General features: G+C 44.0%; 1 protein-coding gene across 1 annotated transcript in view; it reads left to right on the forward strand.

Annotated features, from left to right (window-relative positions):
• Positions 1-13,969: 13,969 nt before the first annotated feature.
• Positions 13,970-19,678, forward strand: part of LOC120537790 (ras-related protein Rab-11B-like) — a 46,019-nt gene continuing 40,310 nt past the window's right edge. The window contains exon 1 of the mRNA XM_039766990.1: positions 13,970-14,188. Within this exon, the coding sequence (XP_039622924.1) occupies positions 14,149-14,188 (40 nt within the window). The 5' untranslated portion in view covers positions 13,970-14,148. The remainder of the gene's footprint in view (positions 14,189-19,678) is intronic.

The following is a 19,678-nucleotide window of genomic DNA, read 5'->3' on the forward strand; positions in this document are numbered from 1 at the left end:
GGGAGGAACGATCTCCTCAGTCTGTCAGTGGAGCAGGACGGTGATAGCAGTCTGTCGCTGAAGCTACTCCTCTGTCTGGAGATGATCCTGTTCAGTGGATGCAGTGGATTCTTCATGATTGACAGGAGTTTGCTTAATGCCCGTCGCTCTGCCACAGATGTTAAACTGTCCAACTTTACTCCTACAATAGAGCCTGCCTTCTTAACAAGTTTGTTCAGGCGTGAGGCGTCTTTCATCTTTATGCTGCCACCCCAGCACACCACCACGTAGAAGAGGGCACTCGCCACAACCGTCTGGTAGAACATCTGCAGCATCTTACTGCAGATGTTGAAGGATGCCAACCTTCTAAGGAAGTATAGTCGGCTCTGACCTTTCTTACATAGAGCATCAGTATTGGCAGTCCAGTCCAATTTGTCATCCAGCTGCACTCCCAGATATTTAAAGGTCTGCACCCTCTGCACACAGTCACCTCTGATGATCACAGGGTCCATGAGGGGCCTAGGCCTCCTAAAATCCACCACCAGCTCCTTGGTCTCGCTGGTGTTAAGGTGTAAATGGTTTGAGTCGCACCATTTAACAAAGTCTTTGATTAACTTTCTGTACTCCTCCTCCTGCCCACTCCTGATGCAGCCCACAATAGCAGTGTCATCAGCGAACTTTTGCACATGGCAGGACTCCGAGTCATATTGGAAGTCTGATGTATATAGGCTGAACAGGACCGGAGAAAGTCCAGTCCCCTGCGGCGCCCCTGTATTGCTGAACACAATGTCAGACCTGCAGTTCCCAAGACGCACATATTGAGGTCTGTCTGTAAGATAGTCCACAATCCATGCCACCAGGTGTGAGTCTACTCCCATCTCAGTCAGCTTATCCCTAAGGAGCAGAGGTTGGATGGTGTTGAAGGCGCTAGAGAAGTCCAAAAACATAATTCTTACAGCACCACTGCCTCTGTCCAGGTGGGAGAGGGATTGATGAAGCATATAGATGATGGCATCCTCCGCTCCCACCTTCTCCTGGTATGCGAACTGCAGAGGGTCGAGGGCGTGGCGGACCTGTGGCCTCAGGTGGTGAAGCAGCAGCCGCTCCATGGTCTTCATCAGATGTGACGTCAGAGCAACAGGCCGGAAGTCATTCAGCTCACTAGGACGTGATACCTTTGGGACAGGAGTGATACAAGATGTTTTCCAAAGCCTTGGGACTCTCCCCTGTTCCAGGCTCAGGTTGAAGATGCGCTGTAGAGGACGCCCCAGTTCCAACGCACAGGCCTTCAGCAATCGAGGCGATACACCATCTGATTAGAAGGGAAGAACAGTAAAAAGAATGCAAACTTTCGACTGTACAGTCCTAGTCACGAGGCAATATATAGGAGTACTAGCACTTTACCCAATGGCTTCGCTCACTGAGTGGAAGGGAAAAAAATAAAATGCAGTATCTGGAGGTATTTGTGGCTCTCATCAGGCAACGGCATTAATGACCCAATTCTATGATAGATTTGCCCCCGTATTTTAAATGTCGGTATAAAGCCAGATTCCTCGGTAGCAGCCGTGGGGCCAAACGATGTCATTTGAAAACACGAATTGCATTTCCTTATGTTCTGTAGAAAATAAGTTGAATGTGGATTTGCACCAGAAATAAAACAATACAATGGTTCAGGTGGATGGCTTAAAGGTGTTAATTTCACGTTGCCGTCTGAACAACACATCCCACGTGATTCAAATTTAAACCTCTTTGCTTGGCAGTACTCACACACGATGTCCATTTCTCCTATTGTAACTTTTTTGATGTAGGCAATAATCGTTTTCAATGTTATAACTGAATCCCTCCATATACAGACCCTGAGGCCTGTGTGACGTGGTAGCCTGTGAATACTGTATCCGTCGAATTCGATTCTGTTCAGCCCGTTGTTCGGGTGTTTGTGAGGCTGTCAATTGTGATTGTCTTATACGATGATCAGCGAGCCTTCTCTCTCGATCTGCTTCTGTCTCACTTCCTCTGTGTAACCTGACTCTTGTGGTCATACGGAGTTTCCGTTTCAAACGCGAGTGCATTATAATATGTTCTGCGGTCATACGTAATTTCCGTTTCAAACACGAAAAGAATTTTATATATATAGATTGCTGTTGCTATGAAGGAGCCCCCGTCGAGTCTCTTGACACACTTCTGCTGAATAAATTGTTGGCTGAAAGTCCTCAGTGTTAGTGTGCCATGGAGAGGATGTGTAGCATTGTTCAAAATGGCACTCAGTTTTGTTTTAATTCTCTCATTCGCTACAACCTCCAGGGGGTCCAGAGTGTGTCCCATAACTGGTCATCTCCTTTTAATTAGCTTGTTGATTTGGTGGGACTCTCTTGAGGTGATGTTACCAGCCCATGCCTTGGTATGGATGATGGCGAGTTTTTAAGGTGTCACAAGGGTTACGCTTAGGGATTCCTTGACTTATTTTTTTTTGTTTGCCATTGTTTATTTGTTCTATGCCTCGAATTCATAAAACATTATGATATTAAACTGCGTGCATTTCCATTAAACTGAAAAAACAAAAACATTTGACCGGTAGTGTATACAGAAAAAATGGCAAACTAGATTACATATAAACAATAGCTCACAAACCGGCAAACACTTTATGGACTGTCCTTTTCAATGCCAAAAGCAAAACATTGACCACAGAGACAAGACCCGCCGTTTACAGCATTCCATGCAGTGCATGCCCAGTGGTATACGAGGGACAAACATCTAAAAGACTCGCAATCCCATCGGAAGGAAAGACCCACGGTCTCTGATTTACACACATACAAGTTCCACCACACACACGTTTAACTGGGACACTGTGAAAGTCAAATTCAGGGCCAATGCTAAGAGTGCCAGAGAGCTGACAGAATCGTGGCTCCCTAATGAAAACGCCATTAACAAGCACTTGGACTTGAACCCAGCATATGCAGGCTTAAAAAGAAGAACATGCAAACAATAAAAAGGACTTTATGACCAACACCTTCTGAACCCCACCTTATTAATCCAGCCAACTTGCTATACATTGCCTTTGATTCCTATGCGTCTAATCATTTTCCTCTGATGATGACACCTGGTAGGTTGTCGAAAGCTTAGTAATAAAAACACTGTTTTCAGATACGTGACTTGTTTTCTCCCTTTGTGGACCTCCAGCTACGGTATATTGTGTCTTTTAACATCCATCCATTTTCCAACCCGCTGAATCCGAATACAGGGTCACAGGGATCTGCTGGAGCCAATCCCAGCCAACACAGGGCACAAGGCAGGAACCAATCCTGGGCAGGGTGCCAACCCACCGCAGGACACACACAAACACACCCACACACCAAGCACACACTAGGGCCAATTTAGAATCGCCAATCCACCTAACCTGCATGTCTTTGGATTGTGGGAGGAAACCCACGCAGACACGGGGAGAACATGCAAACTCCACGCAGGGAGGACCCAGGAAGCGAACCCGGGTCTCCTAACTGCGAGGCAGCAGCGCTACCACTGCGCCACCTTGCCGCCCGTCTTTTAACATTTTTTGTTAATACTCAGTGACAAGTCAAGCAAAAAGATTACAATATGATAATCTTATGATAATAATAATATGATAATCAATATCGATCGAGGCAAATCTGGCCCCTTCTGCCTCGAAAGCTTGCATATTGTAATCTTTTTAGTTAGCCAATAAAAGGTGTCATTTTGCTTGACTTCTCACTACATTTACGCTGTTCAACACCCTAACAGGGGTGTCGAACTCCAGGCCTGGAGGGCCGCAGTGGCTGCAGGTTTTCATTCTGACCCTTTTCCTAATTCGTGACCAGTTTTCACTGCTAATTAACTCCTGTTCCCTTCATTTTAATAGCCCTGTCCTTAAGGATTCGGTCCTCTGAATTGATTCCTTTCATCATTAAATGGCAGCCAAACAGAAATGAGCCATGAAACGAGCCAACAAATGACCAGCTAAATCAGGGCATCAGACTCCAACCAGTTTCACAATGAGAAGCAGATTCTTGCTGTTAATTAAACTCGTTATTTAATTCCATGGCTTGTTGGTGCTCTCACTCTGCCACAGCAGACATTGCCAGAACTGTTGATTTTTCTGATTTTTCTAAGACCACCCTCAGAATGGTTTGGTGAGCTGAGAGATCAGCCTAACAGAGACCTCCATCTTTCTTTATTTTCACATATTTTGTGATGGGCACAGGTGAGCTGGTCATATGGATTCTTGTTTTGTGTCTCGTTATTGTTTGGCTGCTAATTAAGAAAAAGGAAGCAACTAAGGGGCCTGAGTCAAGTTAATTAAAATTAAGGCAAAAGAAGGTAATTAGCAGCAAAAACTGGTCACAGTTAGAATGAAAACCTGTAGCCACTGCGGCCCTCCAGGACTGGAGTTCGACACCTGTGCCATAGTATTTGTTAATACTGTACTCATTAATCCTTTTAAAACTCTTTTATCCGCCAGAGGGCGCCAAATATCCGTGCTTATCGCAACAGACATGCTGAACTTACGGCAGCCCCGTAACACACTCATCCAAGACAACAGACCTACTACAGCAACCTATTTAATATTATTATTATTATTATTAATACCTAATTACATTTATATAGTGTTTTTCCTAACGTACTCAAATGTTTTACGTCAACAGTGGGGAACCACTTCAAAACATATCATGGTAGAAACCCCAGCAACGCAATAGCGTGAAGATGGAGGGATCAGTGACAGCTGTCCTGGTTAAAACTCTCTCTCTCAGTCTTTCTCTGTCCCTAGTGGTCCCATTTCTGCACCTCTCAGCCCTGTGCAACCCTTAAATGTCTGGGTTTCAACAGCCCTGGTGGTCCCACTTTAACAAGTCACTGTCATCTGTTGGCCAGTCGTATTTGTTTAAGATCAAATTTTTATGAATTGTTGTCAATATGTATGTAAAATAATCATAAACTATTAAATATATATATATATATATATATATATATATATATATATATATATATATATATATATATATATATATATATGGGAATAACATCCCAGAACCCCACCACCCCGAACCCTGTGAGAAATAATCCAATGTAGAAAGGGGTAAAAGGAACTAGAGTGGATTCATAAAGTACTCAGACTCCTTCACTTTCTGCACTCTTCATTGTGTTGCAGGTTTCATTTTTAAATGGATTCCATTTGTCTTTCTGACCATCAATCCACACTCAGTAAACCATAATGGAAAAGTGAAAACATTTTCAGAAAGGATTGGAAATTTCTCAGAAATCAAAAACTGAAATCTCTCATTCCTAATAGAAGTATTCTAACCCTTAATTCAGTACTTTCTAGAAGCCCCATTTAATTTTTGTCTCATCAGACCAGAGAATCTTTTTCCTCAGATTCTCAAAGACCTTTAAACTCAAGTGTGGTTTCCGTTTGGCCTCTCTACCATAAATGCCTGATTGATGGAGTGCTGTCTGGATGGCTGTCCTTCCCACAGGTTATTCCATCTCAGCAGAGGACTCCTGAAGCTCCATTAGAACAGCCATTGAGATCTTGGTCATCTCCCTGACTGAGGCTCATCTTGTCGGGTTGCTCAGTTTGGCTGCGTGGCCAATTCTAGGAAGAGTCCTGATTGTTCCACACTTGTTACATTTCCCAAGATTGGAGGCCCCTGTGCTCCTGAGAACACTCAAAGCTTTACAAGTTTTATCCCCTTGTCTTGTTGTCTGCCTCACCGCTGTTTGATTGTGAAGATCTACGCAGAGTTCCTTGGACGTTTTGTCCTGACATATGGTGTGAATTATGAGACCTTCTATACACAGGAGTATGTGTGTCTTTCTAAATGATGTGCAGTCAATTCAGGACTTCAATCAAGTTCTGGAAACATCTCAAGCAGAACAAAAGAAAACAGGAGGCACCTGGGCACAATGTGGAGTGCCACAGCAAAGGGTACAAATACTTCTAACAATGAAAGATTTCAGGTTTTGATTTTCATTACATTTGCAGACCTTTATGAAAAAATGCACTGAGTTTGTCATTATAGGTTACTGAGTGTGGATCGATGGGCAAAAGTGGCAAATGTATGAAGTTCAAATGAAATCTACAACACAATGAAGTGTGCAGAAAGTCAAGGGGTCTGAAGACTTACTGAGTCCCCTGTATACGGCCTTTTAGTTGCAAAGGTTGAGCTCTGGAAAAACAGCAGCATTGACAGCCATACTATCCACAGCCTTAACAGGAAGAGGCGGGTTCAGGAAATCAGGACCTGGAAGTGATGTCATTGGCTTTGCAACAGTCAATCACTGCTTCTGCAGATGGAGGAAAAGAAGGGATTAGGCAACAATGCCAACCCCTGGTTGGGAGTGTAATGACATTTATATGAGCCATGAAGTTGTCTCTCAAGAGCACGTGTGTGACATCAGTAATATCAGACCTGCACTCCTCTTCTGCCTTAAACTGGAATTCAGTCTTTAAAGAAGTGAAGAACTGCTCCAAAAATTCCAATCACCATTTTATTCAATATAAAATAGTTCATTGGATTTATGCAACGTCTTTAAAATGATGTTTAAGGAGATTAGGCCCTGACACAGTTTGTACTTTATGATCAATTAAAGTGCCTGGCTCCTTTTTACTTTCACGTATGTGAAGTGTAGGGAAAGTATTGTAATCATCCAAAAATTCAATGTCGAGATTCTGATGAATCTCAATGTTTTAGACTTTCCTAATTTTCTCGTATAGTATAGGGAAAGTATTGGAATCCTCTAAAAATTCAGTTTGAGATTTTGATGAAGCTCGACATTTTAGACCTCCCTGAGTCCGAAAATACTATTTCTGGAATTCTGTCTGTGTGTGTGAAATAAATGGCTGGACACACAATGAAGGTTTTGGGGCAGCCACCCGTATAGTTTCCCTGGCTGCCAAAGGGCTTAAGTTTTAGTTGTGGGGTACAGCCCGGACACCGACAGGTAGACATGATGGTTTCACCACACACACGTTTATTTACACTATTTACACAAGTAGGTGAGCACAAACCCAGTGCCGCAGCACCAATCACTCCTCAAGTCCAGGCCTTTCACAATGCCTTCCTCTTCTCTGGTCCGCCTCCACTCCTCTCCTCCGAGCTCTGTCCTTTTCCACCCGACTCCAGCCATCGAATGGAGGGAGGCGACCCCTTTTAACCACACCCGGACGAGCTCCAGGTGCTTCCTGATAAGCCTCCGCCGACACACCCCTGTGTGGCGGAAGCACCGGCTGTGCACCCAGAAGCCCTCTGGGTGTCCCCGATCCTCTTCCCCCCAGCACTTCCGGGTGTAGCAGAAGTGCTGAGGTCCAGGGCTCTCTCGGCATTGGGTGCCCCCTGGCGGTGACCACGGGCCCCTACAGGGATGAGCTTCCAAGCTCTCTACCCGTGGTCCCCAAAGCAACCAGGGCGGTCGCCCCCTCGTGGTCTGGAGGAGGTGCAAGCTCTCCTCCAGCTCTCATGGGCGTCCCGGCTGGGTAGTAGTCCCGTGGCACTCGCCACATAGTACAATGTGTACAGGTTGAGTCCAAAGTGGAACTGCGTTGGTATGGATGATGGTGAGTTTTTAAGGTGTCTCAAGGGAAGTGATGTCATCGGGGCAGAACTGGATTTGATTTGATGTCCTTGGGGCCGGGACAGGAAGTCCCGTCCTCGGGGCCCAGATAGGAAGTGACATCATCGGACCATACTTGGATACAGGCAGAATTTCCGGTGTCTGGTCTGCTGAGAGAAAAGAGAGAGATTTAGTGCAGCCCACCTCCCTCTGACCTGCCGTGGAATTGGTGTTTCCTGGTCCCTTTGGTTGACTCCCAAACGCGCGTGTGTGTCTGTGTGTCTAAACAGGGTAACTTGAGTTCACTTTCACTTAGGTCAACCAAATTTTGCATACAAGTATTATGTACAAAACGTAGATTTCTTTCAACCATTGGGCTGTTTCCTCTAACCAGAAGTGGTACTTTACCTTTTATTCGTGCAGCTACAGATTTATTCAACTTTACTTATTAACAATTGTTCAATATATTTTTAATAATAATATATAATAATATTATTCATTTGATTTAATTTGTTGTTGATGGCTCTTTAATGTACATCAGTGGTTCTCAAACATTGGGGTGTGCCCCTAGGGGGGCACGAATTAACAAAAAGTGAAGATGTGAAAAAAAGAAAACAAGAATCGAAAATATGAAAAATACATCTATTGAAACCAAAACAAATGAACTTAAACTACATTCTGATACTAGAAAAATAAATATAGAGTTAGATAAATGTCGATAAAAGTTAAGTAGGTATAATAAAATATGCATCTACTGTACATCTCAAAAAAACATTAGGGGGGGCGCGATTAAAACTGTTATGAAAACTCGGGTCGCAAATACCTAAAGGTTGAGAAATGCTGATGTACATAATATAAAAATATAATCATTGTTTTGTTTTAAAAGTCAAGACGGAGGTAAAAAGCTTAGGGGTAATTGTTGACTGTAATCTGAATTTTAAATCGCATATTAATCAGATCACTAGGACAGCATTTTTTCGCCTAAGAAACATAAGTAAAGTTAGACCTCTTATATCACTGAAAGATGCTGAGAAATTAATTCACGCGTTTGTTTTCACTCGACTAGATTACTGTAACGCACTCCTCTTAGGACCACCCAAAAAAGACATAAATCGTTTGCAACGAGTGCAGAATGCAGCTGCTAGAATCCTAACTAGGAAAAGAAAATCCGAACACATTTCTCCAGTTTTGATGTCACTACACTGGTTACCTGTGTCATTCAGGATTGACTTTAAAATACTGATTATGGTTTATAAAGCCTTAAATAATCTCGCTCCATCTTATATATCGGAATGTCTGACACATTATATTCCAAATCGTAACCTTAGATCCTCAAATGAGTGTCTCCTTAGAATTCCAAAAGCTAAACTTAAAAGAAGTGCTGAGGCGGGCGGCCTTCTGCTGCTATGCACCTCAAATCTGGAATAGCCTGCCAATAGGAATTCACCAGGCTGATACAGTAGAGCACTTTAAAACACTGCTGAAAACACATTACTTTAACATGGCCTTCTTATAACTTCACTTTAACTTAATCCTGATACTCTATATGTTCAATTCTTCATAATAACTATTCATGGTGGCTCTAAAATCCGTACTGACCCCAACTCTCTCTTCTGTTTCTTTTTCAGGTTTCTTTGGGGTGGCGGCCTGCGCCACCTCCACCTACTCAAAGCTTCATGATGCTCCAACAATGATGGATGGATTAAAAGGCAGAAGTCTATGTGACCATCATCATGAAGTCCTTCCGTGAGAACCCAAAATCCAAAGAGGACTGTTTCATTTATGTTAGGTAGAATGCCCAGAGGGGACTGGGTGGTCTCATGGTCTGGAATCCCTACAGATTTTATTTTTTCTCCAGCCGTCTGGAGTTTTTTTTATGTTTTTTCTGTCCACCCCGGCCATTGGACGTTACTCTTATTCTATGTTAATTAATGTTAACTTATTTTATTTTCTTACCGTGTCTTTTATTTTTCTATTCTTTATTATGTAAAGCACTTTGAGCTACTGTTTGTATGAAAATTTGCTGTATAAATAAAAGTTGTTGTTGTTGTTTGACGTTTACTCCTCAAATATCCATCCCCATATCTGAATATACAAGAAAGTCGAGGGGAGAGCACTCCTGAGTTTTTCATATGTTTTGGTCCTCATTCCCCTCCTGCTTCATCTTTATGGACCTCCATATTCCACCTCTCTTTCTCTTGCTTTGGATGTCTTTATTCCATGTTCGCTACTTCCTGATTTTTCATTGTACTCCTTTTAATCCTCCAATCCTCTAGGAAACTGATTTTAGTGAGTTTTGGAAGGCAGCACCCCTTATGGTGAGCCCTGGCATGGTTGCCCACGGGGCAGCTTGGGAGATGCAGTCCCAAAGAACTGCCTTGTTGGCTTCCATGGGGTCTACCCACGGAGAGCTAATGGAAGGTGAGGTACGAGTTTCCGCTTTGATGTTTTAACACCTGAAGCACTTCTGGGTTGGGTTGAAAATGAGGCACTTGGCTTCACATAGCAAGCTGAAGTCCAGAGAGGAGCTGAACAGCACTTGCCTGGGAGGAGTTGAGGAAAGAGAGGTGAAAGGCTTTGTTTTGGTGGGCTGTGCTGTGCAAATTCTCCATCTGACCCAGAAGTGCTGGCAAGTCACGTGGACGGAAGGACAGAAGCACTTCCGGGTCAAAGACTATATAAAGGACTACTGTGAACCCTGCTAGTAAGCCAGAGTCAGGAGGAGGTGGGCAACGCTTGCTGAGAGGTTTGGAGGAGAGATTTAAGATTATTGTGCTTGGTATCTGTTTGTTTATTGGTGACTGTGGTGCTTACAGGCACCATTCAAAGAAGAAAAAGTATTAAAATACTTCTTGGTGCTTTTAATCTGTGTCCTGTGTGTCTGTCGGTTGGGTTTAAAGGGGCAACAGCGACCTCTAGTGTTCACACGAGGAAGGGTCAAATCCTCTGAATATTATGAAAATAGAACTGACAGGACTACAAATGACCCTATTGGAGATATATGTTTGATGGATGAAAGTGATTCCTGACTACAACTGATGCTGAAAGGGTGACATCTTCAAGGGCGAATATGAGGAAGGAGAATCAGGGGGCAAGTACAAGATGTCTGATTTTGAACATTTAAGTTGATGATCAGTCATCCAGGATGAGATGGCAGAGTGACAGTTGCAGATCTGGGCTAAAGCCTGTCGGTGGTAAGAGGAAAATGAAAGAGAGACCTGATCTATACATCATCAGCCATGAGAAGAAATAAAATTGCCAAAGGAGGGAATGAAGAAGTGGACTCAACGCCTATTCTTGATGGCACATTTATAGAATTTTTCTGTAGAGAAGGCAGGGAGTCAGATCAGGCGATACGCAAGGATTGATCCAAGGGAAATGACTTGAATCAATCCAAAGCAGAACCACTAATTCTGTGTTTCTCAAGGCAAGAGATAAGCAGAGAATGGGTAACAGTATTGAAAGCTGATGAGCGGTCAAGAAGGGTGAGGACGGTTGAGAGAGAAGCATCTCCAGGAGATCTAAGACCTTTAGACCATCGGTAGGTAGAGTGACCCATGCAGAATCCAGATTGAAGTGTTTCTAATAAATTATTGTCAGAAAGAAATGAAGAGAGATGTTTGTAGACTATGCATTTAAGAGTCTTGGACAGGAATGGCAGGCGGGAAACGAGAGGGTAATTCTTAATGGCAGATGGATTGAGACAGAGTTTCTGTTCTGTCAGCGAAATGGCAGATATCGAACAAAACCGGGAGATGCATGGAAAAAACAAAACAAAAAAGGTAGAATGCAAAAGAAGACCGAAGCCCAATACGAGAGACAATAATCGACTGTGGTTGAGAAGACAAGAGGATCAAAACCCGAACGTCCATGCCAGAAAAGAGAGCTTTGTGTTCTTTAGGGTTCTGGTATCTGCAGATCAGATAAGAATTTGAACTCATAGCTGTCCTTTTATCCCATTGTGTCAACCATGCATGGGTCACGACATCAGAGTCCACGCCCTTAGCAATGCAGGAAGCGGATCTAGCAACAGAATTAAATAATGGTGACATCTGAGGACCTAATATCATACCAAATTATGAACGTTCCTTGAGAGTAAGGATTACATGAGACCTATTGAAGTTAGGAGGGAAGATACCAAGAGGCATTGAAAAGAGAAGAGATGCAGAGCACGGGTTTCCAGCTCTGTTCCTGGAGGTCCGCAGTGGCTACAGGTTTTCATTCTAACCTTCTTCCTAATCAGTGACCAGTTTTCACTGCTAATTAACTTCTTTTCCCTTCATCTTAGTTGAGGGTAGGATTAGGGTTACGGTTAGAATTGATTCTTTTCTTCATTAAATGGCAGCAAAAGAGAAATGAGATGTGAAATGAGTCGACAGATGACCAGCTAAATTGTGGCTTTAAACTCCAACCAATTTCACTCCAACCCGTTTCTTTATGAAAAGCCAATTCTTGCTGTTCGTTATTTAATTCCATGGCTTGTTGCTGCTCTCACTCTGCCAAAGCAGACATTTCCAAAACTGTTGATTTTCTATTTTTTAACTAAGAACATCGTCAAAAGGTTTTGGTGGCCTGAGAGATCAACCTTACTGAGATCAACACCTTTCTTTATTTTCAGATATCGTGTGGTGGGCACAGGTGAGCTGCTCATGTGGCGGCTCGTTTTGTGTCTCACTATTATTTGGCTGCTAATTAAGGAAAAAGAAACAACTAAGGGGCCTGAGTAAAGTGAATTAAAATGAAGGCAAAAGAAGTTAATTTAGCAGAGAAAAACTGGTCACTAATGAAGAAGATGGTTAGAATGAAAACCTGCAATCACTATGGCCCTCCAGGACTGGAGTTCAACACCCCAGATGTGGAGGATCAGGGAGAGAGAGATGAACCAAAGAAGATGTAAAGGAATGGGGTCCAGTGCATAGGTAGAGTGTCAGAAATGTCAGATTTATTTACAGTAATGAAGGAGGAAAGAGAAGAATAACGCAGAGGAGAGTCAGAGGAGGTTTTTGGGGTCTTGAACTGTTGTTGGATGTTAGGTGACTTTGGAAGAGAAGAAGGAAGCAAAGTCATTATAAGAGAAGGATGATGGTTTGTGAGCAGCAGGAGTGCTTAAGAGAGACTTGAAGGTAAAGAGGAGATGGTGGGCATTTCTATTCGAGTAGCGCATCCTGACCTTTGTGGTGCCCTGACTTAGGTTTTCACACGCCAGTGTGTTTGCCACCCATGGGGGTGGGGGTGGTGGTGGTGGGGGGGTTCCCCTCCATCAATTTAGCACCAATGTCTGAGTGGGTCCCAGGCGATCACCAGTGCTTATGCACCTTGGTGAATTGAGTGTGTTCATAAGAGCAGGGATTGGGGAAGCCTTTCAGGATCGGCTGCTGTCCACATATGATGCAATCATTGGGCAGGTGGATCAAGGGATGGCACCACCATTAAGGTGAATTAGGCATTTGCCTAGGGTGCAGATCATAAGTGGACAGAAACCCAGCTGTATGGGTTAGCTACTGAACAGACAGTTGGCGCTCTAATAAGTAATAAAATTACTGAGCACTGGCACTGCAGTGGATCAGGGCCGTCTTACCAGCATCATAGCTCCCCACGTAAAGCAGGGTGCTGGGGCCCCTGTTTTGACAGAAGAAACATCATCAGAAACACAGGCACCCCCGGCTGGTGCCCATTGTGCCCATACATTAAGATGGGCCTGCGGTGGATGAAATTTCATCAGGGGTCAGTTGTGGAGCATAGGTTGGGGAACACTGTTTTAAAGGATATAATTAAGTTTTGAAAGAAGGATTTCTTTGCAGATTAGTCTAATGTATGATGAAGAAGCTTAATTTAAGCTTTCATTGCCTTGTGTCGCTCCATTCTGTCCAATGCAAAGTATAACAAAAGCCGTTTTTGTAGCCTGGCATCACTCAGTTCACCCTGGTATAAAGTGAAGCCTTATTAATTCTGCATAGTTTAGTTTAATCTAACTCTGGTGTGCGTGTGTGTTGGGGGGTCCTGGTTTAAAATGCAGCTTATTTTAAGCCTATGTGTCCCTCTGTTTAGTCAGATGTAAAATGAAGTTCAATCCCCTGCTATGTAGCCTGGTGAAAGATCAAGTCTAAGCAGCCTTACATAGCCTGACATCGTTCAATCGTTGACACTTAATTTAAATGTCGGGAGGCTGATATTGCTCACGTAAGCTGAACTCCGTATCATTCTCACCCATCTCGGCTCTTTTCTGCAGCTGGGTACGCCTTCTTGTCGTCCTGTGCGGCCGGACAGCCATAGTCGACCCCTACTTATAGAGGACGGTGGTTCCTTATCATTCTGCTGCTCTCTCAGATTTGCGTTTCATTTCCTGCTCCCGGTCGGTTGCGGTGCCGTGCGGGTGGGCTCGTTACAGCACCTTTAACATAAGGCTCCGCCTCTTGGCTGTAGTCCCACCGAGAGGCTCTGGGCAGCTCCTGCGGTCGAATGTGATAGCCTCATTGTCTGCCGTCTGCGGACGGGGGTGGCGGTGGTTAACTCAAAAAAGGAAGGAAAAAAAAAAAACGGCATTTCGCAAGCAGCATCGCGCAGCAGACAAACCCCTCATTCGTCGCTTCGCGTTCGGGGCAGAACATGGGGAACCGGGACGACGAGTACGATTTCTTATTCAAAGGTAAAGGAATATCAGCAATTGCCGTGGCGTGTGCTGTCTCCTGTATACATAAAGCTGCATATACGTGTGTGTGTTTGTATGTGTGTGTGTGTGTCCACAAAGCAGCGGACTGCTGGGGATTTTGTACTGCATGTATTGCTGCTCTCCACCCTTATAATGCTGACATCTGCACAAATCCCTTTTGTTTCATTAGGATAGAAAAAAACGGAGAATCGCAAAAGCAGCAGCAAGAAATCCCGAACATACAGATGTATTCACCGCAAATCGCCAAAAAAAATCCTCCGATTGCTTTCGCCTTTTGTCTTTGCACACATTTTTTTTTTCAAATCAATAATTCAATGTCAGGCGAATGTGACATTAAAAATGATGCACGGCGTTGTTTAGCGAGCCAGTACTGCATGTCGAGTAATACGTCATAAATCCGTTTTAGGATTTTGACATACAACTGCCAAATAGATGAAGTCATTCGACTTTATTTATCGGACGTGGTGCATTCCAGATTTCGGTCAGATTAGGGTTAGTGTCGCACAAATCATTTGGCGAGTAGTCTGAGAGACCAACCCCCCCGAAGTATAAGGAAAGTGCGTTAGTAGGGAAGTCCCCCGGGGCGTCGGGGTTAGCGCCTTGTTATGATGCCATAAGTCCGCAGTGTCACCGAGGACTGGCTGTGCACCTGGCTGCACCGTTAGAAAAGGCGTGACGCATCAAGCAGCCCTCAACCCGCATATCAGGAGTCGATAACGAGGCTCAGACAAAGGGCAGGCGGAAACAAACAGGGCGCAATCGGCAGAGAGGCTGCTGCAGTTATATAGCGTCTCTCGTGTTGCTTGTCTCAATTGTGAGGTCCCGCAGAAAGCCGGCCATCGCTTTGAGATGAATGTGTGAATGCTAACAGTTGTGAATGATCTGCATTATATGTACTATGAGGCTTTATTTTATGGTTGTTTAAAACCTCGAGGCTGTGTGGCACCTTCAGCTCCCTGGGTCATCAAAGCAGGGCACTTGTCTGGCGTGTATTGGTGACAAACGAGCTGGTGGTATAAAGAAATACATTCATTTATCTTTATTATAAGGTAGTAGTGGAGATATGGCAGAATTTATGCAGTGGGGGAAATTAAGTACTGAACGGGTGAATATTTTTTTCAGTAAAGGCTATTCACATGAAATTCTCAGAAGACATTGATAGCAACTCAAGGAATCCACAAATATACACAACATTAAAGGCCGTGAATAAAGGTAAAGAGGAATGACACAGGGAAAAAGTATTGGACAAATAATTGAATTCTTAGTGGGCAAGGCTGGTGCCAAAATTAGGGATTCACGAAGGGCACAGATCATACTGGGGGGTACTCAGCCGCACAGGTTAGCTACCGAACGGTCAGTTGGCACACTAATAGGCTTGGCCTAGGGTGCAAAATAACCGACTGTTAGTCGACGCTGTTAGTGGAGAAGCCTTTGTTTGTAATGACAGCTTCAAGGAGCCTCCTGTATGAAGAAACCAACTGCCTGCAGTGCTCAGCTGGGATTTTTGCCCATTCTTCTAAAGTGATTGGGTGGGGGGGGGGCCCTCTTGTGAACCCTGATCTTTTAGTTCCGTGCACAAATGTTCTATTGGATTTAAGTCAGCTGATTGACCGGGCCATTCTAATAACTTGAATATCTGAAACCAATTGGAAGTTTCCTTTGCTGTATGTTTTGGATTATTGTCCTTCTGGAAGGTCCACCCGCGTCTCATCCTCATCATCCATCACTTCAAGACTCCCTCTGTACATGGCCCCATTCGTCATTCCTTCAATTGCATGAAGTCTGCCAATACTATGAGGTGAGAAACGGCCCCACATGATGCTTCCACCTTCGCTGTTGGTGTATGGTGTTTATTCGGGTGAAGCACAGTGCCATTTCTCCCCCAAACATGGTGTGTAGTAAGACAGCCAGAACGTTCAACTTTAGTCTCGTCTGACCAGACCCTATTCTCCCAGAATTTCATAGGCTTGTCCAAATGTTGTGTAGCAAAGTTTAAATAAGCTTCAACGTGCCTTTTCTCCAGTAATGGAGTCTTGCGGTGTGAGCGCACATAAAGGCCGTGCTGGTGGAGTGCATAGCCTATTGTTTTCTCTGTAACAATTACACCTGCTGCCTCCTGAGACTTTCTGGAGCTCTCTCCGAGTGATCCTTGGCTCTTGGGCTACTCTTCTGACTATCCATCAACTCCCTGGTCAGAAATCTTACGAGGAGCTCCTGTGTGTGGCCGGTTGATGGTGGACTGGTGTTCCTTCCACTTGCAGATAATGGGGTTCAGAAGTTTTGAAATGCGTCTGTAACCAGTTCCACTGATGTGGTTTGCAACAGTCAGATTGCGCAGGTTTTGGGAGAGCTCTTTGCTTTTACCCGTCATGAGATGTTTCTTGTGTGACACCTTGGTAGCAAAACCCCTTTTATAGCCCATCAATACTGTATGTGTTAACCCCGCCGATGTCGATTTGCACAAATAGGAGGTGGAATTTCTTTCTAACTACAGTAAAACCTCAATTATCTGTCAGGGCTCGGGACAGAAGCCATGACGGATAAGAGAAAAGACGGCTAACAGAACATCTACTTAGAAAATGATATACAGTGGATTAGTTTAGCGAATGGTCGTATTTACTTACAAAACAAAACTATATTAACAAAAGTACTTAATTCATAGGGGAGGAGTGGTGGCTCTGAGGTTAGGGATCTGCACTGGCAATCGGAAGGTTGTCGGCTCAAATCCCATAAATGCCAATAGGGACTCTGCTCTGTTGGGCCCTTAACCTGCAATTGATGAGCGCTTTGAGTAGTGAGAAAAGTGCCATATAAATGCAAAGAATTATTTTTATTATTCTAATATTGTAACAACCAGCGTATAGCAAACATAAATCAGAGGTAGTGGAGTTTTCAACGTTTTACTTGGAGTCTTCGTTCCATAACCAAACTGGGTTACGGTGCACACCTCCACAACAGTAAAAGTAAGCTTTGCCTTACCAGTCAGCGTATCTCCTGCCACTCACGTTCCTGTTTTTCTGTACACCACAGACACTCCTGCTTGTTGTCCCCTGACTCCCTACTCCGCACCTTCCTTTTTCTGCTGTCATTTCTGTCCGCCTCTCACAGAACAGAAGCCCCTCACTCAGTCCCAACACCTACACCATTTTTTCTGCCTTTTCTGCTACCATACAGCTCATTACAAGCTGCCTTCACGTCACAATATATTAACAAAACATAACAGAAATTAAAAATAAATTTACAATTTACATTAATACAGAATAACAATACCGTCAGTGGTTTCCATTTTCGACACGTTGGCGGCATTGTGCTTTATATCGTTCACTGTTGTTCTTCATACTCCGTAAATCAGAACAATATTTTCGCCTTTTCGTACATGTTTAATAATTACAATTTTTGTGACAATTCTAACACTACATGCATATATTTATTGGCCATTACAATGTATGGTAGATTAATGATAACAAAAGAGAAAATCTACAAACCGCTATTAAAACTGAAGGTCTGTAACTGACACGGTGGTGCTGGGGAAGAAGACGACGCGCTAGCAGAGGGGAGAGTCGCGCCAATGTGCAGAGCAGTAGTAGGGCAGTAATAGGGGGGCACTGGCGTGTGCAATGGTGTTTTTTTTTTTTGTGACGGTTAACAGAGACTGACGTTAATCGAGTGACGGATAATCGAGGTTTTACTGTACTTAACGAATTTCAGCTGCTTCCTTGCCTTGGTCTACTTCTTTTTCTTAGTGTATTCAACACTTTATTACACCTTACCTTTATTTATGGCCTTTAATGTTGTGAATTCTTTATCTTTGTGAATTTCTGGAGTTAATGCCAATGTCAGGTGAGAATTTCATGTGAGTAGGCTCATTAGAAATATATTTATTGAGCAAAAACGTTGACACGTCCAATACTTATTTCTTCCACCGTACATAGTGGCTATATATACTCGGCAAAAAATGAAACGTCCCTTTTTTCAGGACTGTGTATTTCAACAATAATGTTTTAAAAATCCAAATAACTTTACAGATCTTCATTGTAAAGGGTTTAAACAATGTTTTCCATGCATGTTCAATTAACCATAATCAATTAATTAACATGCACCTGTGGAATGGTCGTTAAGACCTTAACAGCTTACAGAAAGTAGGCATTTAAGGTCACAGTTCTAAAAACGCAGGACACTAAAGAGACTTGTCTACCGACTGTGAAAGATGCCCAGGGTCCCTGCTCATCTGCGTGAACGTGCATTAGGCATGCTGCAGGTAGGCAGGAGGACTGCCGATGTGGCTAGGGCAATAAATTGCCATGTCCGCACTGTGAGACGCCTAAGAGAGCGCTACAGGGAGACAGGAAGGACAGCTGATCATCCTCGCAGTGGAAGACCACGTGTAACAACACCTGCACAGGATCGGTACATCCGAATATCACACCTGCGTGACCGGTACAGGATGGCCACAACAACTGCCCGAGTCACACCAGGAACACACAATCCCTCCATCAGTGCTCAGACTGTCCGCAATAGGCTGAGAGAGGCTGGACTGAGGGCTTGTAGGCCTGTTGTAAGGCAGGTCTTTACCAGACATCACCAGCAACAACGCCGCCTATGGGCACAAACCCACCTTCGCTGGACCAGACAGGAGTGGCAAAAAGTGCTCTTCACTGATGAGTCACGGTTTTGTCTCACCAGGGGTGATGGATGGATTCGTGTTTATCGTCGAAGGAATGAGCGTTACACCGAGGCCTGTACCCTGGAGCGGGATCGATTTGGAGGTGGCGGGTCCGTCATGGTCTGGGGCGATATATCACATCACCATCGGACTGAGCTTGTTGTCATTGCAGGCAATCTCAATGCCTTGCGGTACAGGGAAGACATCCTCCTCCCTCATGTGGTACCCTTTATGCATGCTCATCCGGACATGATCCTCCAGCAGGACAATGCCACCAGCCATACTGCTCGTTCTGTGCGCGAGTTTCTGCATGACAGCAATGTTAGTGTTCTGCCATGGCCAGCGAAGAGCCCGGATCTCAATCCCATTGAGCACGTCTGGGACCTGTTGGATCGCAGGGTGAGGGCTAGGGCCATTCCCCCCAGAAATGTCCAGGAACTTGCAGGTGCCTTGGTGGAAGAGTGGGGTAACATCTCACAGCAAGAACTGACAAATCTGGTCCAGTCCATGAGGAGGAGATGCACTGCAGTACTTCAAGCAGCTGGTGGCCACACCACATACTGACTGGTACTTTTGATTTTGAGCCTCCCTTCATTCAGGGACACATTGTGAAACATTTTTAGTTTATGTCTTATGGTGTTGACTCTTTTAGTGTTCATACAAATATTTACACATTAAGTTTACTGAAAGTAAAAACAGTTGAAAGTCAGAGGACGTTTCTTTTTTTGCTGAGTATAGTCATATAGAATCAGGTGAAAACGTAAGGTCACCCCAGGAAATGTAGACATATCAAGATTTGATTG

The sequence above is a fragment of the Polypterus senegalus genome, chromosome 10 (assembly GCF_016835505.1).
Source record: "Polypterus senegalus isolate Bchr_013 chromosome 10, ASM1683550v1, whole genome shotgun sequence".
Lineage (NCBI taxonomy): Eukaryota > Metazoa > Chordata > Cladistia > Polypteriformes > Polypteridae > Polypterus > Polypterus senegalus.